The 26,314-nt window shown below is 36.4% G+C and overlaps 1 protein-coding gene across 1 annotated transcript; it reads right to left on the bottom strand.

The window, feature by feature from the left end:
- Positions 1-197: 197 nt before the first annotated feature.
- Positions 198-26,310, bottom strand: LOC128202922 (GMP synthase [glutamine-hydrolyzing]-like). Its single transcript, XM_052904099.1, has 16 exons — positions 26,243-26,310; positions 22,093-22,194; positions 21,357-21,448; positions 20,946-21,060; positions 20,431-20,528; positions 19,929-20,032; positions 19,267-19,457; positions 14,252-14,417; positions 11,340-11,482; positions 10,303-10,476; positions 8,733-8,838; positions 7,824-7,939; positions 7,070-7,195; positions 6,493-6,617; positions 5,844-6,147; positions 198-2,589 (listed from the first exon to the last, which is right to left on the bottom strand). The coding sequence occupies exons 2-16, from the start codon at positions 22,180-22,182 to the stop codon at positions 2,488-2,490; spliced, it is 2,052 nt and encodes a 683-aa protein (XP_052760059.1). The 5' UTR covers positions 22,183-22,194; positions 26,243-26,310; the 3' UTR covers positions 198-2,487.
- Between the last annotated feature and the right edge of the window lie 4 nt (positions 26,311-26,314).

The raw sequence follows: 26,314 nt of genomic DNA, 5'->3' as shown, positions 1-26,314 counted from the left end.
TTTACATGTACATGTGTAGAGATAAGATCAGTCACAAGGACGCGTACAGTCAACATATCCAACTATCTTGTGGATGTCAGAACCATGTTCAGGAATTCTCTTCTAAATTTGAGATGACACCAACCCACTTGTAGCATTTCTTTCAATAACATTATGCAATCCCATGCAGAACTATTGAGACCACACTCGGACACAACTGGTATTCAACAATTTATTTCTTTGATTTCATTTCAAACACTAGTAACAAGGATAATGTTTTAAACAGTGCTAGTTTAAAGGGAATAAACACCAGATAATACAACTGCAAGAAAAGATAAAAATTGCCAAAAACTAAAATAAAATTTATATCATTATGTACAACACATAGAGTCTTAATTCAATACTGAACTATCACATTGCTTATAACACATTATCGTTTATGCATATTTCTCCAATTCATGAAAAAATCAGGGTTTGTCTTCGACATAAATCTCAGCTAATTTAAAAATAGGGTCATTATATGTATCTGCTATATATACACAGTATAAACTGGGAACCATTATGCGCTATTTTGAAACGGATAAACTCAGCTGATGCCGTGACAGAATATCTTTTAAAATGATTATTATCAGCCTCATACTAGCTCGTATTGGCAATTTTAGACTTTTTTTGACAAAAAGTTGTTATTGACAATTTTGGAACCATCTGGTGTCAAGTCCCTTTAATGGACATGCAGGATAAGGACAAAACAACACAATAGAACAAACTATGACATTCATTGTGACTCCATCAGTGAAATTGAGTCCAGTGGATGAAAAATGACATTCTCCTTTTTAAGCAGGTAATAATAACTATCCTTTAACATTTAAAAAAAAAATATTTTTACACATCTGTTTCATTTTATTTTGTAATCCTATCACTTGGATAATTTCACTGTTTTGACTCTTAAATGTTCGTCAATACCTCTCCAAGACTTGTTGCTGACAACTTCAAAAAAAATAAAAATACTGTATTTGTATTTTTTCTTCCTCAAAACATAAAAAGCTCAGAAAGTGGTCCCAATTTATGTATTTTTCTTTTACATTTAAATCAATTGTCGATCAGAACTCATTTACCACAATACAGCAAAGTAAGATTCAAAATTGTTAATGTTTGCCTCTTTTTAACAGCGCTTTCTCTAATATATTATTAAGCAATAAATATGAATACCATCAATAACTAGTCATTAAAAAATTGAGAAAATCTCATTATTTTGAGTAACTGCTCAAATTAATGTTTTATTCTAGAACTATTTTTTATGAACTTATTTCATAAAATTGCATTTTTGAAAAGCGTAAAATAGAAGTTAGGTACCCTTTTAACTAAACCCACTAACTGTTATAAAAAACAAACGATACTTTCTAAAGATGCACATGTTTCTATGACAGTTGGTTAAAATAATAAAATTAATTAAACTGGGTATTCTGCTGTCAATCAGCAATTTTATTTAATAATTGTAATCTATAAATTGTATCAGCTCTTGTGTACAAGATTAATACAGACATTTATTGAGGTTTAACTGTTATTGTACAACTGAACTTAGGAGCTCAGTATCTGAAAGAAACTGGACCAGTATTTATAAAACGTCTTAAGTCAATCGTAACTTGAGTCAATTTCATAGAATTTCTTAGTCAATTTAGAAAAAAAAATAGGAGTGTTTTTAATATAAATGTATGCATTTTTTTTTAAATCAAATTATTGAAGATGAGAATTTCAAATATTATAAAGTTATTATACCATGTGCTTAAGAGATACTAAGGTTAAGAAAATGTTTTATGAATACCGCCCCAGGCCTTTTAAATATAGCACATTTTTTTAAAATGGAATCAACAGATCGTAAACAGCTATATCTAAAAGATGATTACTTAAATTAACACTTGAATATTGGAGGTATAAACCTTTGACAAGCAGCACACCTGTGTTAGATACATGTACAACAAGTCATTGGCTGTACACATTTCTAGCATATAAATGTATAGATTTCATTTTCACAAAAAGTCGGACATTCAAAACCATTTACAAAAACTGGCCAAGTTTCAATACTCTGTGTTACATAAGACTCGAGGGTCAAATTCAAAATTACAGCTCCTAGGAGTGAACTTGGACGTACTTTTGTACATGTAGGAGAGATTCAACAGCAGTACAGCACTGTTCAAAATATCAACATTGCTCCTAGGAGTCTTAATGGAATGGCACCAGTAGTAAAGCACTTTTCATGAATTCACCATATACCCATCATTTAGACACTTTTTATTAATCTTAGACACATATCAAAATTTCATTAAGTTCAAATAGCATTTCCCAAAATATCTAGCACACTTAGTGATCATGTAAAAATTATTTGGAAGAGGTTTCAGTCACAAAACCTTGGGGTGCCTAGAAAAAGGCCGGCATGTTTATATAAGAAAAAACAGCATTATGCATGCATGTATCTGATCTATTTTGTGATCACATTCAATGTCCATGTGGCTATTCCCACTCGGTAGTTCCTGGGGGTTTGGAACTGAGATCATACATGACTCGGGACACACCAGGGACTTCTTGTACCACTCGTACCATGTCTTCGATCACCTGAAAACATAATGTAGTATGAATGCACATGAGGTTTTTAACACTGTCGAGGTTGATATTAGCATAAACCTGCAAGCCCTAGACCTAATTACTCCAGCTAAGATCACTATTCTTTGTATTTCAACAATATGCTTAATATTTACTTCTTTTAGAGATTTTATACATAAGATAGGAATAATCTTAACGATAATCTCTATAAACCATATCATATAACAGTTTAAGCCATAAAACATTAATTTTCGAATGGAAATATGAAAATCTGCAATCTGATTTTTTGTCAGCAATCTTATATCATTGGTTTGCAGATGTTTACGGAAAAAATGGCTTATTTCAAGACAAAAAATAATAAAGTTGTAAAAAATGGTGCACCTGTATAATAATTTTTTTTTTGATAGTATTGGTTTCAATAGCAAATTTATGTTGACAAACTAAGCATTTCAAAATGTAAGCATAATGGTATTATTTTAAACAAAATATACTTATAAAGTACATACAACTTCAGGGTTTTTTTTCTAAAAAAGGGGACGGGCCTGGGGCCTTTGAGAAGGGGAAAATTTTGCGGCGTTTTAGTACAAAAAGGGGGAAAATGTGCATGTTAATTTTTTATTTTTAGTTTACTATCATACCTCTTATAATATTTGATTGTTAGATTACAAGTCCATCCCTCTCTTTTTTTCCTGATCTTAAACTCCTCCACTAAATTAGCCTCAGCATGACTTCTAGTTTTTTTATTCGGTGGGGAGATTACATGTACCTCAGGCTCACGTTCACGTCGTGAAAATAGCGAAATTGGGAAATTTTACAGCTAAAAGAAAAGACTGTCTAGTCTCCTGCGAATTAGGAAATGATTGAATATAAGTTTATTTTCCTTTTAAAAGGCACAAAAAATATCAATCCTTTGGGTGGAAATATCAATTGCAATAATTCATGACAGATAATATTTCATACACTGATCTCTGAATGTGATGAAAATCAATGATTTCTGAGTTCAATTATCAAAGAAACTTAACATCACATGATTTATTAGGATGTTGAAAATGAACCTGTACAGGTAGACTTTCTAAAAAAAATAATAAAATAAAAAAAAATAATCGGAGGGAAATGTTCATTTTTAGGGGAAAACTAGGCTTATTTTTCTTACCTACGAACAAGGTCAGTACATGAAAAGTTGATCTTGCCTTTACGTGTCAAATACATATGGCAAGTTATTTTAAATTGCCTCTGAACATAAAAAAATACCACCCATACTTGACAACCTACACTGTTATGTCCTTATATTCAGAATTCCCTTGTGAATAAACACTTATTAGTGTATCTTTCACCTTAGAGGTAAGGACATGGGTCTTGCACACGACACGTCGTCTTTGTATGTGGAACACATGTAGCAAGTGAATTTAAAATCTGTCCATACAAGGGAAAGTAACAGCCCTGACACAACAACCTATACTCTATGTCCTTATATGCAGCACTCCATTGTGAATAAACACTAAGTGTGACCTTGACCTTTGAGGTAGGGACACGGGTCTTGCACGCGACACGTCGACTTGGTATGTGGAACACATGTGGCAAGTCATTTTAAAATCTGTCCATACAAGGGAAAGATATAGCCCGGACACGACAACCTATACTCTATGTCCTTATATGCAGCACTCCATTGTGAATAAACATTATGTGTGACCTTGACCTTTGAGGCAGGGACACGGGTCTTGCACGCGACACGTCGTCTTGGTATGTGGAACCCATGTGGTAAGTTATTTTAAAATCTGTCCATACAAGGGAAAGTTACAGCCCGGACACGACAACCTATACTCTATGTCCTTATATGCAGCACTCCATTGTGAATAAACACTAAGTGTGACCTTGACCTTTGAGGTAGGGACACGGGTCTTGCACGCGACACGTCGTCTTGGTATGTGGAACGCATGTGGCAAGTTATTTTAAAATCTGTCCATACAAGGGAAAGTTACAGCCCGGACACGACAACCTATACTCTATGTCCTTATATGCAGCACTCCATTGTGAATAAACGCTAAGTGTGACCTTGACCTTTGAGGTAGGGACACGGGTCTTGCACACGACACATCATCTTGGTATGTGGTACACATGTGGCAATTTATTTTAAAATCTGTCCATACAAGAGAAAGTTACAGCCCGGACACGACAACCTATACTCTATGTCATTATAATGCAGCACTCCATTGTGAATAAACACTAAGTGTGACCTTGACCTTTGAGGTAGGGACACGGGTCTTGCACGCGACACGTCGTCTTGGTATGTGGAACACATGTGGTAAGTTATTTTAAAATCTGTCCATACAAGGGAAAGTTACAGCCCGGACACGACAACCTATATTCTATGTCCTTATATGCAGCACTCCATTGTGAATAAACACTAAGTGTGACCTTGACCTTTGAGGTAGGGACACGAGTCTTGCACACCACACGTCGTCTTGGTATGTGGAACACATGTGGCAAGTTATTTTAAAATCTGTCCATACAAGGGTAAGTTACAGCCCGGACACGACAACCTATACTCTATGTCCTTATATGCAGCACTCCATTGTGAATAAACGCTAAGTGTGACCTTGACCTTTGAGGTAGGGACACGGGTCTTGCACACGACACATCGTCTTGGTATGTGGTACACATGTGGCAATTTATTTTAAAATCTGTCCATACAAGAGAAAGTTACAGCCCGGACACGACAACCTATACTCTATGTCATTATATGCAGCACTCCATTGTGAATAAACACTAAGTGTGACCTTGACCTTTGAGGTAGGGACACGGGTCTTGCACGCGACACGTCGTCTTGGTATGTGGAACACATGTGGTAAGTTATTTTAAAATCTGTCCATACAAGGGAAAGTTACAGCCCGGACACGACAACCTATATTCTATGTCCTTATATGCAGCACTCCATTGTGAATAAACACTAAGTGTGACCTTGACCTTTGAGGTAGGGACACGAGTCTTGCACACTACACGTCGTCTTGGTATGTGGAACACATGTGGCAAGTTATTTTAAAATCTATCCATACAAGGGGAAGTTACAGAGCCGGCCGGCCGGCCGGACGGACGGACGGTGAGATTTTAATATGCACACCTTCGGGGGCATAAAAAACCCTGAACTTAAGCATAATGGCGTACAGTCACCTTAATGCAAAAACTCAACATCTACTCTCGTTTCTATACATGCAGTAATTCAGTTATTGCACAAGGGCAACAATGCATGTACTTAGTTCTATACTTACTGATAATGGCAAGTGTTTGTCTGGCTGGGCAGGTACTCCAGTCATGAAATCGTGCGTCATAAACGTGCGTATAACCACAGATCTCTGACAAGACGGCTTATGCTGCGTGGGATCTCGATCAAAATGCAATGGAACTAGCACAACAGGCATTTGGCTGAGTTTATGGACACTGTCTGAGTCTATGAGCACCTTTGTAGTCAGGTAGTCAGCTTGTCTGAGGGTACTCAGTACCCCATCGGTGAGATAAGTGGGAGTTATGTCCTCTATAGGAAACTTGACTGGGTCACCAAATATGTACACAATCCTGAAATGAAAGAGAACAATAATGATTACTTTCCCTTTTAATATAAAAGAGAAAGCATTACCTTTAACAATAAATATACTTGCTTTCTCTTTCAATAAAGAGAAAACGCCTCTTTTTAACTAATTTTAAGACTGAATATCTTGACCTTTTTATTGATTAATATGCCAGGCTAGATAATTTAAAGTCATGCCAACAACACAGACAAAAAGGCTATAACAATACCTCAACTGTTTAACATAAATGAAAAAAAATTATGCTTGGTCGTGAAAGCATTATTTATGCTTATAAGGTAAGAACACAGCCAAACCCTGTATACTTATACTTGTACTAGTAAGACCCTCAAACCTGTTGATATTATGGCAGATCCTAGGAATAAGCTTAGCCAGCGTCATCACGTCGTCCCAATTCAAGTCTTTAGCTGCCTTCCTGAACGACAGACCTGCCACATAGCTGTAGGTGCGACAGTCACCCTAGAAAAATGAAACCTTGGAAGTTTCCTGCATATATAAACAGTTATCTAACTGAAACATGTTCACTCTCTTCAAAAGATGGACATGAACAGTAAATGACAAAACTGAGAGAAAACCTCTGTTGTGAAACAAGGGGCACAACTCCATAATTATCAAAGATAAAGCTAAAGTTATCAGGCCAGCTACACTAAAGAACGCAAAGTCTCCTGTAACATGTGTGACAAGTTTTATTTGAATATCCTGAAGGTTGTACAGTTAAGGCCATGGATAATGCTTTTCTGCAACATCACTTATAACACCTTAACTCCACCTTTTTATCCAGAGAAGACAGGCTAAGAATAGATGGATTAGCTATTTAGTTCAGCTGCTATAAGAGAAGTAAGAATGTTTGAGAACTCAGCCCAGAAACGTGTATGTATGTAATGTAATGTATGCACTATATCAGCCTGTACCTGTACCCCTACTGTTTGTACTGGCAGAAGGGTGGCAGTTATTGCTTCTTCCTCGCTGAACCTCTCCAGAAACCCCCGCTCCTTCTCGGTCGTACTCTTGCTAATTCGGGCTATCAAGTTATGAGGCTGAAACAACCAGGAAAAATATAGTCTTCATTTAATATTTCCCTATTATTTACTGTTTCCAAAATAATGTGTATTTCTCTAGTACTAACTGTTTTAAAAAAAAATAGCAACCGAAAAAGGTTTGCCTGTGTTCATTTCTACTTTAATTGTTTGAATCACAAACACATTGCTCAGGAGCTTAAGGTGCCATATCCATCAAATGATTTTTTATTTATATTAATGACAAATTAAATTTTTAAATTAAAAGTCAAAGTTATGAAACCAATGAAATATTAAGCACTTACACATGGCAATAGTTCGAGACTAAGAGAAAAGACAAGAGATCTGGGGAACAAATGCCACCTCTTGTCTGTCTCTTTCAGTCAGACAGATTTATGGGCCTTGCTACGCATGTGTGCATTGTCTCTTGCAACATGTGAGCACAATTGATGAAAATCTTTAACTGTTCTTGAGTAATGGCCAAGGTTTAAGATTTTGAGTGCAGCGTAACAGTGTGAAGGGGTATACAACAATGTAACCCCAAGACGATGACAATACCTCAACTTTTTTCTTCCAAAAAACCCCCAAAAAAGACATAAATATTGGGTAAAATTTTAAATGAAAGTCTTAGGGAACTCTGACAACCTACAGTTTTGGAAGCTAATGCATAGTCTGCAATGAACTTGATGATAACAGCTGTCTCTGCGAAGTCTTTACACATGAATGGCTCTTCTGCGCACAAAACCCGGATGGCTAAACCTGGACCTGGAATATGGTGGAATATGGGACCACAATTTAGTGTACTGTGTTGCCTTTTTACAATTCATAGGGCCTTGGCCCTCATTCCATTAGCCATAAAAAATATGAACTTCACACAAACACATGTACAAACAGAAAGTTAAAATGTATGCAGAAGTGTCAGTTGGCAATTTAGCAGTGAATTAAATCATGTTTCGAGGTCATGTAAAATGTGTTAGTCATGCATTTAGGCATCAAAATTCCAAAATTGACGCAAAACGAACTTTTTCCCACTTGTCGCGGTCCTTTCCCGAATACAGCAGGATATGGTAAGTAGAAGTACATTTATTTTTTATGTTATAACATACATGTGTCTACAGATGATAAGCCACACAACCTGAACCATCATGAACCCTCTTTTCACCATAGTTTGCATCATATTATAGTATAATCTAAATAGCAAAGAACATTACTTACATTTATACACTTCAGATTCTAAATGCCAATCTATTATCAATATGGGTACCAAAAAATCTGATGCTTAAAAATCACCTGTTTTTCCCAGGTACTCAAAACACCACAATTATTACCATAAAAGTTGTGGGCCTTACAACAAATACATAACTCCACTGCTATACAAAGTTTCATGTAGAACTCTTCAACAGTTTTGGAGTGATGGCCAAGGATGTTGACACTAAGACTGTGACTTAACGTTTTTCTTCAAAGAACAAAATGAGTAAGAAACCAAGATATAACTTGATAAACTTGACTATATGACTTTAAGTCATTAGTACAATTATGGTATCTTAAATTTGAGTACCTGGGAATGGGTGTCTGCTGACCATCTCTGCTGGAAGCCCAAGGTCCCGACCTATTGCCCGCACTTCATCCTTATGGAAGTCCTTCAAGGGCTCAACAACTCTTCCCTAGTGATAAAAACATTTCAATATATCAGTCCCATCTCACAAAATATCATTTAGTTATTAAGCAACACCCTGCCTGGTAACATTTACTTTATTGACATGATGTTGAAAATAAAACATGTAATGCATTAAATAACCAGTGTTTTTTGCTTGTTTTTTTCCTCACGCTACCTTGGGGTTTGTCAAATATCTGCCATTCATTTAAGCAAACAAAAACATCACATACGGTATGTCCACAACACCCAAAGTTGCAGGACCTAAATATACTTTTTAAATTATGCTTCCGACAAAAACATGTGCGACTGTCACACACACACACACACCATAACTATATTCCCTTGCTTTTCAGCAGGGGATTATCACTATACCTATTCTATAAATGAATAATGTTTTTCTTGCACATATGAATACAATGTCAATAGAAGCCATTAAGTGGCGCCTTCTTGCGCTAACTTACCAGATTTAAAATATTACTACATCAAACAGAACAAGAGCGGTCACAGACAGCTATATCCCCCGCCTCATGGGGACATATTTTGTAACGAAAGCCAATCAATGGAAAGGGTAGTTTCTCAGGAACATAAGAAATGCATAAAAATAAGAAAGGGCAATAACTCTTTCAAATAAGGTCAAATCGCAAAAGCCAGACAATATGCGCCGCTTAACTTTATGATCATCAATCTGTAAAAGTTTGGTATAAATCGCATGAAAAACGTAAGAGGAGTTGCGAAGAAACCAATTTTAAATGTAAAATAAGCAAAGGGCAATAACTCTTTCAAAAATGGTCGAATAGCAAAAGCCAGACAATATGCGCTGCTTCACTTTATGCTTATCAATCTGTGAAAGTTTGGTAGAAATCGCATGAAAAATGTAAGAGGAGTTGCGAAGAAACCAATTTTAAATGTAAAATAAGCAAAGGGCAATAACTCTTTCAAAAATGGTCAAATCAGGAAAGCCAGACAATATGCGCTGCTTCACTTTATGCTCATCAATATGTGAAAGTTTGGTAGAAATCGCATGAAAAACGTAAGAGGAGTTGCGAAGAAACCAATTTTAAATGTAAAATAAACAAAGGGCTATAACTCTTTCAAAAATGGTCTAATCGCAAAAGCCCGACAATATGCGCTGCTTGACTTTATGATCATCAATCTGTGAAAGTTTGGTAGAAATCGCATGAGAAAAGTAAGAGGAGATGCAAAGAAATGAATGGGACGGACGGACGCGCACGCACGCACACACACGGAATCGCGCCTACCATTACTATATCCCCTCGCCTCTTCAAGGCGGGGGATAATTAAGGTACCTAAATGAAACTTTGCACATTACAAGAAAATTTATATCACTTTCGAGATTGTAAAAATATGATTACTATCACTATAAAATGTTTTATGCACAGTATCTAGATGTATTATTTAAGTGACCCTTGTATCAATCAATTTTGATCCTTTTAGTTTCAATCCTGTCTACCTGATTTCTGAGCTCCCTGACTAGATCTGTATCATTGTGGTGTGTTTTGATTGCGTCTGCCTTCCCGCTAGCGAGTGCCGAGGCGCTCTCAATGAGATCGGGTCTCAACGTTCCCTGTCCGAGGTAGACATCTTCTGGCCGTAGACTCAGCTCCTCTATCACTTCATTTGCTACCTGCAGTCAATTTATAAGAGATATGTGATAAACAAATTTGTTATAAAACTGCCAGATGGCTTATCAGTTATAAGAACATCCCTGGGTAGTCAGAGTATCTGGATGGGTGTTATAATGATTTTAACTATTCAATCCTTTGGTTTGATCCCAGTAAACATCATTTCTCTCTACACTATATATACTGTTGCATATAATTAAGTCAGGGGTGTAGCTAGGCCTAAAAAAACACTTGTAGGCCCAATGACCCTATGTGAGTTTTGGGACTTTTAAATGCACATTACACACACTTAATTATATTTGCAATGATTACGATAAAATCAAGCAATACACCCTGAACGTAATTCAAATAAACATCAAATTTGCTTTGGTTAAAAAAACACAAACTTTACAGTTGTTTAAGGTTGTTTAAGGTGTTTGAGTAGCTATTAGTTTTTCTTGCATTTTGGGGTTATTTAAATTTTGTCATTTTTCAAAATAGTTGAAGGCCTAGGCCTACAAGGGTTATATGTAGCTATGCAACTGTACTAATAAAGAAACCACAAAAGATCCTATAAGGGCTTTTTTGACAGCTATGTTGCAATTCAAGATAGAATTCATTTTTCCTAAATCAAATGTTAAAATTCCCAGTGTGTCTGAGTAAAAGACTTTAATAGGTTGTTTTTGGCTTAAAATTAACAAAGTAATAGTTGTTTTTTTCTATTAAAGCTTATAAATAGCATCAATTAATTAAAATACACTCCTTTATTGGCTGCAATTTCTTGACTCAATTTTCAAATTTTTAACAAAGAGCCACAAAAACTCCCAATTTAAAGGATATGGTTTATCTTTCCAATCTAGTCTAAATAAGCTGTGCTTAAACCCACCTTCATGAATGTGTCTCCAATGATTTTCCGTTTCTCCTCTGGGTCCACAGTTGTACAAAGCGTGTTAGTTCTCCGCTTCTTGCCTTCAGCGCTACTTGAGATGTATGTCCGACCATTGTAAAACTGGTGGGAGGCTTTTATCACTAAAGGAAAGAGATAGAAGTATTCATGTTTTCTAAAACTGAAACAACAGAATTTTGCTTCCCCTGTTTATTTCTTGCACGATTTTTGTTAATTTCATGAAAACAAGTGGAAAATTCTTATTTTTGGCAAAACATCTCATTTTTTCAATTAAAAGGCTATGACCCTCTTCCCAATATGCTGGAAAAAACAACCTAATCTGTTGTTTCCAAGGCTAATTTAGCTGTATTAGAAAGACAACCCATACCCAATTATTTGTGAATTTATTAGATTTTAAATATTGGAAAAAAAAAGTTATGGAATTATAAAAAAGTAAGAAATACTAGAGCTGTCACAGTAGTGACGAATACCCCCAAATGCCGCCTGGACACAGAAATGGCAAACCATTCCTTTGAAAAGAGGCCATAACTCCAAGGTTACTGCAAACTGCATCTTCTTTTATCATGCATGTACTGTTTTATTTAAATATGTTGAGTAATGTAGAAGTTACACTGCTGACAAGAAAAACTAGCCTTTCATGAGTTATCGTCCGGAAACCGTTTTTCTATTTTTAGTAACATTGACCTTGACCTTGGCCCCAGCAGCCCCGATATCAAACTTGACCTGTATCTTCTGATGTTACACCTGTGTACCAAAAATTGTTCAAATCTGTCTAGCCTTTCATGAGTTATCGTCCGGAAACCGTTTTTCTATTTTTAGTAACCGTGACCTTGACCTTGGCCCCACCAGCCCCAATATCAAACTTGACCTGTATCTTCTAATGTTACACCTGTGTACCAAAAATTGTTCAAATCTGTAAGCCTTTCATGATTTATCATCCGGAAACCGTTTTTCTATTTTTAGTAACAGTGACCTTGACTTTGGCCCCACCAGCCCCAATATCGAACTTGAGCTGTATCTTCTGATGTTACACCTGTGTACCAAAAATTGTTCAAATCTGTCAGGCCTTTCATGAGTTATCGTCCGGAAACCGTTTTTTCTATTTTTAGTAACAGTGACCTTGACCTTGGCCCCACCAGCCCCAATATCGAACTTGACCTATATCTTCTGATGTTACACCTGTGTACCAAACTGTATCTTCTGATGTTACACCTGTGTACCAAAAATTGTTCAAATCTGTCTAGCCTTTCATGAGTTATTGTCCGAAAACTGTTTTTCTATTTTTAGTAACAATGACCTTGACCTTGGCCCCACCAGCCCCAATATCGAACTTGACCTGTATCTTCTGATGTTACACCTGTGTACCAAAAATTGTTCAAATCTGTCTAGCCTTTCATGAGTTATCGTCCGGAAACCGTTTTTCTATTTTTAGTAACAACTAGACAAAGCTGTATAATTTTTGCCTATTTTAACTTATTCAGGGGCCATAATTGGAGACATGATCATGTGATTCCAACCACAATCACAGGGGCAAATGTTCTCACCATGGCTAAAAGTTTGAAAAAGATTCATTCAAAAATGACGAAGGAGTAGGACGAACAAAACTAATTTTACCCAATTTAACTCATTAAGGGGCCACAACTCCACTCAGGATCATGGAGGCAAAGGTTTACATCATGGCCATTAATATTTGAAAGTTTGAAAAAGATTTGCTCAATAGCTTCAAAGAAGAATCCTGGACAAAGCTAATTTTGCCCAATTTAACTCATTAAGGGGCCACAACTCCACTCAGGATCATGCGACTCTGACCAAATCCACGGAGGCACAGGTTTACATCATGGTCATTAATATTTGAAAGTTTGAAAAAGATTTGTTCAATAACGACAAAGATGAATCCCGGACAAAAAAAAAACGGACGGACAGACGGACGGACAACCCGATTCCAGTATACCCCCCCAAACTTTGTTTTGGGGGGTATAATAAAAAATTGTGTTTATTGTCCACTAAAAGAAGAACAATAACAAAATAGACAGAAGATGAAATTAAAATATGGACAATCAGAAAACCTTTTTTCAGCTTACAGTCACACTGACCTTGACCTTTGACCCACTGACCTCAAAATCAATAGGGTTCATCTGCTGGTCATGACCAATAAGCCTACCTAGTATGAGGTCCCTGGGTCAAAGCGTTCTCAAGTTATTGATCGGAAACCGTTTTTCATGTTAAGGTCACACTGACCTTGACCTTTGACCCACTGACCTCAAAATCAATAGGGTTCATCTGCTGGTCATGACCAATACACCTACCAAGTATGAGGTTCCTGGGTCAAAGCGTTCTCAAGTTATTGATCGGAAACCGTTTTTCATGTTAAGGTCACACTGACCTTGACCTTTGACCCACTGACCTCAAAATCAATAGGGTTCATCTGCTGGTCATGACCAATACACCTACCAAGTATGAGGTTCCTGGGTCAAAGCGTTCTCAAGTTATTGATCGGAAACCGTTTTTCATGTAAAGGTCACACTGACCTTGACCTTTGACCCACTGACCTCAAAATCAATAGGGTTCATCTGCTGGTGATGACCAATACACATACCAAGTATGAGGTCCCTCGGTCAAAGCGTTCTCAAGTTATTGATCGGAAACCATTTGGTATTCCGACCGACCGACAGACAGACAGACAGACAGACAGACCGACCGACATGTGCAAAACAATATACCCCACTTTTTTCAAAAGGGGGCATAAAAAGTTGGGATAAAGTAATCAGTTAATAAATTCAAGGTTTTTTACCATGTGACACTTGAGAAAGAAAACCTTAACTCGTCACATTTACATTTTTGTAAACGTTTATTCTAAATCTCCATGAAATCCTTTAAATTATTGTTCTTACCTCTGACATGCAGACCAATGTTATTGAGGGATTTCTCCACTTGCTCACTCTCATGTTTGCGCATGAAGCCATTATCAATGTGCAGGGCTATAACCTGGTCATCTGGAAGGGCCTTGTGTAGGAGGGCTGCACAAACTGTCGAGTCAACTCCACCGCTGAGCAACATCTGTAATTAGGGTAAGAAACAGTTTTTAATCATAGGATAATTTGAGAGTATTTGAATGATCATCTTATCTATCTGCACATTCTATAGACTTTTGGGTTCATCACCTGACAATATCAAAAAGCAAAATCAGACAGTCGTAATGACAGCTAATATACATTAGTCACAAAAAGAAAGAGATGTTAGAAGCAGGGGAGTTGTTTATGTCTTCTTCATTTTGTCTTTTTTGTGTAATGAACTGAGCTATGTGAACAGTACTTGTAACTGGAATTTCATAAGGATCCTTCAATAAATATAGCAGATACGGAGAATACACAAAATGCAAGGCTCAAATCGCGACCTTGTACAATGACCTTGACCTTGAACTAGCTAGTGCAAACATAGCTTTGATCACATTGTTTTGTTATGCCTCAAATTATTCTATATTCCCAACCACTTTGGAGTCCACTAAATGAATACAGAACACCAACTGTAAACATTGTTATAATTGAGTTGACAGCCTATTTCCATGAAACTTTGACAAAACAGAATTTCTGCCATGAAATCTATGACAATAGATATTATATATATATAACATTCATTACATTTGGATCGCTAAATTACTTTTTTTGTTGGCATTCCTGCAAATTCAGGAATGGATGAGTGCCCATCTGACTATAAAATAATTCTATTCAGTTGTGCTAGTACAAGATTACAGTCCCTTTCATTACATGATAGAATTATTGAGGCCTTTTTAGAAATGATATGAGTAATGACTGCCCGCAATAATTACCTTCTTTATTAAAAAAACAAAAAACAATATATACCCGGTACAGTATCCATGTCATGTGCATTAATCATTTGGTCAATGGCAGGAAGTATCTTGCAACATAAAATGTACATGGTTCTGGTTTCCTAGCCTTATCATGTGGGTGAATCTCTCTATTGGTTGAACAGTTATGAATATATATCAGGGTGGTCATGTCAATAATGTGATTCAAACAACATTAATGCCACTCTAGCCACATATCAGGGTGGTCATGACTGCAAGCATCCCTCTCTAACAACATACCAGTATTGTATGACTGCAAGCAACCCTCTCTAACAACATACCAGTATTGTATGGCTGCAAGCATCCCTCTCTAACAACATACCAGTATTTTATGACTGCAAGCAACCCTCTCTATCAACATACCAGTATTTTATGGCTTCAAGCATCCCTCTCTAACAACATACCAGTATTTTATGGCTGCAAGTATCCCTCTCTAACAACAAACCAGTATTTTATGGCTTCAAGCATCCCTCTCTATCAACATACCAGTATTTTATGGCTGCAAGCATCCCTCTCTAACAACATACCAGTATTTTATGGCTGCAAGCATCCCTCTCTAACAACATACCAGTATTTTATGGCTGCAAGTATCCCTCTCTAACAACATACCAGTATTTAATGGCTGCAAGCAACCCTCTCTAACAACATACCAGTATTTTATGGCTGCAAGCATCCCTCTCTAACAACATACCAGTATTTTATGGCTGCAAGCAACCCTCTCTAACAACATATCAGTATTTTATGGCTGCAAGCATCCCTCTCTAACAACAAACCAGTATTTTATGGCTTCAAGCATCCCTCTCTATCAACATACCAGTATTTTATGGCTGCAAGCATCCCTCTCTAACAACATATCAGTATTTTATGGCTTCAAGAATCCCTCTCTAACAACATACCAGTATTTTATGGCTTCAAGCATCCCTCTCTATCAACAAACCAGTATTTTATGGCTGCAAGCATCCCTCTCTAACAACATATCAGTATTTTATGGCTGCAAGCATCCCTCTCTAACAACATATCAGTATTTTATGGCTTCAAGAATCCCTCTCTATCAACATACCAGTATTTTATGGCTGCAAGCATCCCTCTCTATCAACATACCAGTATTTTATGGCTTCAAGCATCCCTCTCTAACAACATACAAGTATTTTATGGCTTCAAGCATCCCTCTCTAACAACATATCAGTATTTTATGGCTGCAAGCATCCCTCTCTAACAACAAACCAGTATTTTATGGCTTCAAGCATCCCTCTCTATCAACATACCAGTATTTTATGGCTGCAAGCATCCCTCTCTAACAACATATCAGTATTTTATGGCTGCAAGCATCCCTCTCTAACAACATATCAGTATTTTATGGCTTCAAGCATCCCTCTCTATCAACATACCAGTATTTTATGGCTGCAAGCATCCCTCTCTAACAACATACAAGTATTTTATGGCTGCAAGCATCCCTCTCTAACAACATATCAGTATTTTATGGCTTCAAGAATCCCTCTCTAACAACATACCAGTATTTTATGGCTTCAAGCATCCCTCTCTATCAACAAACCAGTATTTTATGGCTGCAAGCATCCCTCTCTAACAACATATCAGTATTTTATGGCTTCAAGCAACCCTCTCTAACAACATACCAGTATTTTATGGCTTCAAGCATCCCTCTCTATCAACATACCAGTATTTTATGGCTGCAAGCATCCCTCTCTAACAACATACCAGTATTTTATGGCTTCAAGCATCCCTCTCTATCAACAAACCAGTATTTTATGGCTGCAAGCATCCCTCTCTAACAACATATCAGTATTTTATGGCTTCAAGCATCCCTCTCTAACAACATATCAGTATTTTATGGCTGCAAGCATCCCTCTCTAACAACATATCAGTATTTTATGGCTGCAAGCATCCCTCTCTAACAACATATCAGTATTTTATGGCTGCAAGCATCCCTCTCTAACAACATATCAGTATTTTATGGCTGCAAGCATCCCTCTCTAACAACATATCAGTATTTTATGGCTGCAAGCATCCCTCTCTAACAACATATCAGTATTTTATGGCTTCAAGAATCCCTCTCTATCAACATACCAGTATTTTATGGCTGCAAGCATCCCTCTCTATCAACATACCAGTATTTTATGGCTTCAAGCATCCCTCTCTAACAACATACCAGTATTTTATGGCTGCAAGCATCCCTCTTGAACAACATACCAGTATTTTATGGCTTCAAGTATCCCTCTTGAACAACATACGAGTATTTTATGGCTGCAAGCATCCCTCTTGAACAACATACGAGTATTTTATGGCTTCAAGCATCCCTCTCTAACAACATACCAGTATTTTATGGCTTCAAGCATCCCTCTCCAGGGTTAGACACTAACATTTTTCACAAGGTAGTCCCTCGGACTACTGGATCTGAAATCCAGGTAGTCCAGCAAAAATTCTGGTAGTCCAAAAATAATGCAAGCCTGCAACAGATTCCTTTAGTGTTTTGTAAGACTTCCCATTAAAACATTGTCAGAATAACCCTTTGATTGGTCATGTTTCTTATCAGTGTCTCAATCTTAAAATTTCCACATTCTTCAAAACAATGTTTGGCCTTTTATTTTAAAACCTTAAAAAGTCTAAAACCCATGCTAAAATACCCAAGAATAAAAATCTAAAAACCATGCTAAAATACCCCATAATCTGTCACTTTCAGGAAAATGGTGCAATAAATCAATTGACACCTCGACCGAGATCGTTGCTAAGATACCGCACAAATGACAGACTTCCTACTGATCAGCAATATTTGATAATTAATATTGGCATCCTACTATTCAGTAGTCTTAGTTAATCTTTTAAAACGACATACAATAATGCTTTAAAAATATAATGAAATTAATTCCCAAATTGTAATTAATTTATTAGGAAAGAATTGTTATTGGCTCTAACTTCAATGTTTAAAATGTTACGACATTTTGGCGCGAAAATTAACGCACACAATTTCTGCCGTCGTCTGCACTTACACTGAATTAGACCTTTTTGAGCAGTATGATTATTTTTTAAGTTGCTCTTCTAAAAGCCAGTTAAAATATTTCACAAGCCATACATTATGTTCCTTCTGCCTGCTATATCAAAACGCCGACATTTGACAATACTCTAAACGATAAATAAATAACCATGACATATTTTCAGAATATCTAAAAATAATAACAACCATCAAGTTTTTGCTAACATCGTATCTATCATTGTTTCTGACTGAAAATGCAAGGGATCTAGAAATTCTACCTCATTTTTAACCCAAATCAACCTCGCTGACACTGGCAGAGTTTCATGTGACTAACGATTAAAACACACCATGTAACAGTGCAAAATGGTTTTTCCCTTTCTAAATAAAGACATTCTACAGACTGGTTTAAATATTGATCGAAAGGCTAAACAAATTGCGGGCGAAACTCGCTTAACAGTCCAGGTTGTCCGGAACTGCTCGGCCATCTTCGGCAAACTTTAGAATGAGTATTTACTGGTGATACTCAGCTTTTTAAAAATTTTAGCAAAACGTTTTACGCAAGTTTAAGCGTAATAAAGATTTTATGCTCAATTACCTGATGTCATATTTACTTTTTATAGTAGTCCGACGGACGATTGCCTTAAACTTTCTTGTAGTCAGAGCACAAAACTGGTAGTCTCGGACTACCGTTAGTGTCGAACCCTGCTCTCTAACAACATACCAGTATTTTATGGCTTCAAGTATCCCTCTCTAACAACATACCAGTATTTTATGGCTTCAAGCATCCCTCTTGAACAACATACCAGTGTTTTATGGCTTCAAGTATCCCTCTTGAACAACATACGAGTACTTAATGGCTGCAAGCATCCCTCTCTAACAACATACCAGTATTTTATGGCTTCAAGCATCCCTCTCTAACAACATACCAGTATTTTATGGAAGCAAGCATCCCTCTCTATCAACATACCAGTATTTTTTTTACTGTAAACACCTCTCTAACAGCATACCAGCATTTTTTGACTGCCAGTATCTCTCTCTGTCTAACAACATACCAGTATTTTATGACTGCCAGCAGTCTGTTTGATATACTCCAGGCATTCCATCTCACGGGACGCCATTGTAAATGAGAAATGACAACCAGCCAGAGTAAGGAAGTTCTCCATTATTTGTTTGCCGTTTGTGGACAAGTCTACCTCTGGATGAAACTGAACACCATACAGCTTCTTCTCTTCATTGGCAATGGCTGAAAAAGATATGATTGTTGTGTTCGGAGGAATATTTTTAATCAAATACTAAAGGGGCAAATTTTCATTATATGCAAAAAAAAGAGTTCATATACTGGATTATTGAAGTACGTTTGATGGTTGAGTACCTTCGTACCCCCCACCCCCACCCTTTCTGGGCATAATAATAAAAAAGATCAATAATTGGTTTTATATGCAAGACAGAGTGATCCTACTTCATTTATTAAGTAGGTTGGTTAGTTGGGAACACATGTCGAAGGTTGCAATACAATAAATGATGTATTTGCTGGAACATTGGCATAATTGAATGTGGTAACATGCAATACGGTAACCAGAAAATAATTACATCTATTGACTTCTCAAACTGCACACCAGTACTGGTTTCTCCCCAGAAAACAGACAAAGGGCTGTCTTTGCAATCAAGCTAAAGAACATGTAAGTCACTTTAAACTAAAAGCCTGCTCGTTTACCAGCTACAATGTCCCCAGACTTGGCCACAGTCGTAAACCCCTCAGCAACATTTTCTACACTGTCACCATGTGTCAGGAGGACATCTTGTTCTTCTTCAAGGCCACTTCAAAGAAAGAACAGAATTTAGTTTTACAATCGATTGCTTTTTGTACGGATAATAATTATTTTGTTTAGACAACTTACAAACTTACTGATATTACATTAGTTTATTAACATAAATTACAAAGATTCATGCAATTGTAAATCATTTTAATAACCCAAGAGAAAAATGCAAAATATTCAGTATAAACTATGTACATATATATTTATTAAGTAAGTGATAGTGGTAAAAATGTTGGTCTCTCTTCCAAGAGGTTGCGAGTCCAACCATGTGAATATTCTTTTTGTGGACTCTCAAAATCAACACTACATGTTCCTTCATAAGAAATGAGCCTGAGAGTGAATCTAATCAGCGTCTAGCTGCCTTTACACTCAAGCCAAACTAAACAAGTATAAACTTACCTGAACAACGGACATTTGTTGTCCACTTGAATGCTGAATTGACCGTCCTCCCTGGCTGCTTTCTGACCCACCTTGCCTCCAAATTGAGCATTCATCATCTGAACATCAAATTCAGAAACAAGAGCAATGAGAATAACAATTGTTTCATTATTTAAGGGAGTCAAAAGTTGAAATTCAATGACTATTTTGAAGTTAGTTCCCAGTACCTACTTATCAGAATATCTAACCTGTGGGATGCCTCAAACAAAAGTACAGCAGAGTGAATGCAATCATTTTAATAGTATATAGGTGGGTGTATTTTTACGCTAATTTGGACCCTGAAGGGGTAAATTTGCTTCTGAAAGGGGGTGGCATATTTTAAAATTGCCTTTTCCCCGAGGTTATATGTTTAAATGGATTAGCTAAATAAGTTGACTCATTCGTATCATTCACTTCATATTTTTAAAAGAACATCTGACATGTATGTAGGATGACTACAAAAATGCCTGTGGGATTTTGAAGAAATGAACCTGTACCTGGAAACCATAGCAGATGCCTAGTACTGGAAGCCCGATGTTGAATATTTCTGCATCATAAAGGGGGGCATCTTCATCATTTATTGAAGTCGGCCCTCCTGTTATGATAATCGCCCTGCAAGGTTGATAAAAGAATATTGTTTTGTACTCAGCTTAATTGTTGTTCCAAAGATGGACTATAATAAAAACATTGGGTGAATATCTAGTGATTTTTTAATCAAATATTAAAAATATAACTTGAGGAACTGCTGCTCCATGGTGTTTACAAAATTCTGGTCACATGTATCATTTAAATTTTAATTAATGTAATTGTGCAGTTAAGACCTAATTATCGCATGACACTTCAGAAAAACGCATAAAGATGAAGAAGGAAAAAAATAAAGCAAAATGTCAGTTGCAAAGTGTACATACTTGTATTTCTTTTCCTTCAGCACAAAAGCTGGAGTATCCAGTGGGATCACATCTGTTTCAACCTTCAGCTCTCGAATCCTTCGGTCTATCACCTTAAAAAGACAGTAATGGTACTGCTAACATTACAACACAGAATCACATTTTAGATATGATTTCATATTTTTAGTGCTTTCACCACGGTCTTAATTACAGGCAGAGAAATGCTCATCCTAATTTGAAACATAAAACAATTAAGCTGTTCTCACTGTAAGACAATCTTTGTCTTGGCCATTTGTTGACTATAAAACTTTACTTTTTTTTTTACTTAAGTTTTTCTTATCAGGAAAAACTGTCTCAGTAATGGCACATGAGTGTGAAAAAAAATGACAGAATATCATACATCAATGGTGAATTTGTAGAATAAAGTGACAGATGTCAGTTAATGTATCTATCCAAAAATAGCACAATGACGGCTGATTCAAATGAATGGTATCTAGTGACTCTAGTCATACATGGTATTAAATTGCCCCTCACTAACATCAGACAGAATTTCCAGGGATGCCAACACACAATATTGAAGAGAGGAAACCAGTAAAATAATAAAGGAATGACACTATCCTGCCTTTGAAATATTACCAATTTTGTCCAGATCACATTAAGTGCAACAACTTAAAAACTAATATCAAAGTTTTGTGACCTTAAACGAGAAAATCATCTGAAAAGAGGGATATGATCATCTCTGAATTTTCTGGGTTACCTTGCCATACTGTGCCCCTGCATCAAGGATGGCAACCTTTTCCTCCTCTCCAACTCCATTACCGTTCACCTGGTCTGGCTGACCACTCATTGAATCTCACGACTGAAATGATAAAATGCTTTGTTTAATTAAAATCTGTTGTAACCGGTCTTCGGAGCTTGATAGGCAAGGTACCAGGTGATTCTTGGGCGAATTAGTCTCTACATGTCAGAACAAGAATGGCAAGCTGTTAAAATTATGTACTGACAGTACATCAAAATAATTACAAACAAATGTTTTAAGTTTGAAGGACCATAACTCTGAAATGACATGGGCAACATAGCAAGTTATTGAGATATTCTGCCCAAAAAAAATTATCTTTTGTTTTTGAGATTGGTGACAAATATTAGATGTCTATTCATAAGTTCAGTGATTATCTGATAAAACTTTTAAAAGCTCCTCAAGCTACAGTGGGGACAACATAAATTTTGTGTTTAATAAAAAAGAAATTCAATGACAATAACTCTTTAGGGACTGGGACAACATCGCTGATTATCAAACTATAGTTCAGGTCGGTCCGATTCCGCTTGTCAACTACACGTATGTGTCAATGGCCGTCACTTCCCCTCACACCATCCCACATTTGTATAAAAAAGTAATAAGCCCAGACAACTGTTGTTCATGTTTAATAAATGTCTCTACAAAAATGCAGGAAAGTTTTAGACATGCAATAATTCATACAAACAGTTCTACATTAGATGTAATGAAGGCAGCAATGAAATGTGAGCTCATGCATTCAGTGCCTAAACTGCGAATGATTGGGGCTTCATGTTGCACAAATATGCTTGTGAATTTCTGCATTTTTTTTTAAAACGAGCACTTTTTGACTTCCAAACACACTTGGCTTTTTCATGTAAAGAAGTCCATCCCAATCTTGTCAAAGATGGCCGAGAAATTATGATATATGTTGTCAGTGCATATAATGGGAAAATTGTTCAGAACTTTATCAAAAACTTAACAACTGTTAATTTTACAGTTGTGGACTTCGAAATATGAAATATGTTTTGATGTGTTCATATATTTAATTCAAACAAGTAATGCTGAAACAATTGTCACAAATCTTATTTCAAATACAAGAGATCACATGCGTATTCTAAAAGTTTTAAGAGTACCGTAGTTAAGATTTAAAAGTTAACAATGATGACGTAAACGTTGGTAGTTTTGATGGATTTCTAGTATAAGTTGGACTAACTGGTAAGATTGTTGTGCTTGTTAGATGCATTTTTTATTTTCATTTGCAATGAAAGTGCGGTATATGCATACATTTCACATTTAATAGGGTTTGAACATGTCTGAACTTTAAGGGTGAAATTTTTATTTCTTAGTAAAATGTTACCAATCATTCCATTTTTAGAACCCTAGAGAAAATTTAACTTTGTAAGTGAGCGGACATATTGTCAAAGTTATACATGTATCTCAGTCTGTATAATGATTCATACCACAAATCATGGAGTGATAAACAGTCAATAAAATGTTTAATTTTTCAAGATCAAGACAGTTTTACCACAGGGGTTTGACAATACACAGCAGAGGCCACAGGCAACTACTTGTTCGTATCATATGCTTTAGGTTAGGGGTTTCAAATTGCTGCTGCGTCAAACCAAACAAATGTAGTGTCAGCAGTACAGGGCACTTCCAATAGCCTTGCTTATGAGCCTTAAATGGTGTCAGAAGTAATTCGGTAGCACATAAATGTAAAGGGGTGGTAACGGAACCTGTACAGGTCAGTACATTCAGGTTTAGGGGGTTCAAGTCTGGTCCCAAAAAGGTAAAACAAGAGAGGAGTCAGGGTTCCCCCTGGATTCTAAAAAGTTGTCGCCACTTTTTTGCAGGGGGTTAAGGGGGGCTGCGACAGGCCCCCTTACAGGTACAGGGCAGCGCCCTTGTGGGGGTTCAGAGGGGGCGAAGCCCCCTTAAGCTCATGGGTTTTAAGCATTTTCAGAGCCTTAAATTGCATTTAATTAGCACATTGTCGTGCAGAACATAATATAATATTGTTGTACATGAAGCATAAGATATTAGCAAATTGTTATTCTATTGACAAAATATATGGACAAGTATATAAATAAAAAAAAAGAAATATTGCCAAAAATGCGACATATACATATATGTTGATTTCAATCGAATGCCTGCATACAAAAGTGTCATAGAATTAAAAAATTCAATTATGAGATAAACTTAAAATAAATGGAAACTTTAAAGAAATATATACATTGTCAAACTAAGGCCATACTGTCCGAATAAAATAGTGTCTACTCTTTACTCCAGCCAAGTAATTGGAAGCCTTATCAAATGGGATGTAGTTCTATTTATTTGTAAGCATACCCAATGACTTCTGTTAATCTTTTTAACACTTTTCAAACCCCTAAATTGCTGCATTTATAGCAATTACAAATTGCGACAAAACCGAAAGCAAATCTATTTTTAGCACGTAAACGTCATTATGAAATATCACGTGTCTTTCCGACAACCGAAAATTGCATTTTTAAAACTAACCCGTTAATTACGCAACAACAAAGCTGTTGAGCTAAATCTTAAAATTGTTTGCTAATAAGAGACATACTAAGGGATGGCTTGGTTAATCCGTGAAAGCAATAAATTTCTGCAATAATTAGCGAGGTGTTGACTGGGTTGTGACTGCTTGCCCTAATTATCTGATTTGTTGTCGCACCAGCAGATGCGCTTGATATATGACAGTGACAGAATCGATTATCAATGCAGGCTGCATGGGCACTGCTTACGTCATTTTAAGATAATATTTAAAAAAAAAAAATCGTCTCCATAAATTCACCAAATTTGAAAAGTTGTTGCCACTTTTGGGATTTTGTCGCAAATGGCGACGATGGCAATCGCCAGCGGGAACCCTGGGAATCTAATGTCAGCTGTTTAGGGCACTTCCAACAGCCTTTCTGTTGGGCTAGCTTTTATAGTGACTTGGATGTGGTGTCAACTGAAGGTCATAAGGTACGGGGTTCAAACCCACTCCAGGGATAATTCTACGTCAGATTTTCAATGAGAGAATTGCTCCCATTTGTCCAAAATTGGTGAGAGAATTTTAATTTCAGTGAGATTTTTTATAATACATGGATAACGCAGTGATAAAACAATGCATAACAGTAACTTGTTTCATGAATATCAATATATTTACAAATTTACAATATATAGGTATATAGATATAATATATACACTTGTTTGACTAGAAGGAAACACTTGTTAACAGTTCAGACAGCATGAACATTCGTACTCCTTATATTTGAGCAAAAAATAGGATTAAGCCATTTTTGCTGAAAGGTGCATTGACTTTTTTGAAAGATGAAGGCTTTCCATTGTTGTTTTCATCTGAACTGGTATTTTATTTTGGTCCAGAGGCTTTTTTCAAGGAATGCAAACAACGTTTTCTGATTAGACATTTTGATGCTTCCGATATTGTAGACGTATTTAAAATGCAGTGGTAACCCGCGTAAACAAAGTTATTCCGGGTCACAAAAACGCTTGAAAACAAGACTTAGTGCGTGGACAATATCGATCAAAACATTCGATAAGACAAATGCATTCAATGTATGGGAGGCAATTTGTGAGTAATTCAATAAATATAAACAAGAAGCTATCTGCGACTACGATGCTTTATTTTGTAAAACAACAAAAGGGAAAAGGCACAAAATACACAAACTGCGATCAAGCACGAGAATATCTCGCATTTAAGTGATTTTTATGCGAGATATTGCGGAAATCGCTTACTAGAATTATCCCTGCACTCGTTTGGGCATACAATCTCTCACTTTTGTGTATGACATGTAATTTAAGGCAAGATGGCGAGACAGCAAGGTCAAGCCGTAATGCAGCAAATAGGCGCAGGCAGACATTGAAAAACACAAAAAATAAAGCTGTTGGGTTTTACATTTAAATATATATGCACCAGTACTGTACAGAATACGTACATGTGACAATGTTGTCAGACCAGAAAGTAAAAAATGTTTTATATTAACATTTTTAATAACAGGTACAGCAATGGCAACGTAAATTTCTGGGGTTTTATAATGAAGTGTTTTCTATATTCGATATTTTTTCAACTGAATTTCAACATAACACTTTGTTACAAGTTCTCAGTTACCTTCTATTTACTTTTACAGCTAATTTTGCGGGAACCTTGAAAACCGGAAGTAAACTTACAGGAAGTTATATT

Source organism: Mya arenaria, chromosome 9 (genome assembly GCF_026914265.1).
Source record: "Mya arenaria isolate MELC-2E11 chromosome 9, ASM2691426v1".
NCBI lineage: Eukaryota > Metazoa > Mollusca > Bivalvia > Myida > Myidae > Mya > Mya arenaria.
Note: the sequence above shows the minus strand (reverse complement) of the source record. Positions and strands in the feature narration are given on the sequence as shown.

Excerpts from the sequence above, each read along its gene's own strand:
- LOC128202922 (XM_052904099.1), bottom strand. The coding sequence starts at position 22,182 with ATGAGTGGTCAGCCAGACCAGGTGAACGGTAATGGAGTTGGAGAGGAG. Across the intron at positions 10,477-11,339 it reads TTGGAGACACATTCATGAAG|GTAGCAAATGAAGTGATAGA; the intron begins GTGGGTTTAAGC and ends AATTGACTGCAG. Across the intron at positions 6,148-6,492 it reads ATCTGCCATAATATCAACAG|GATTGTGTACATATTTGGTG; the intron begins GTTTGAGGGTCT and ends CTTTCATTTCAG.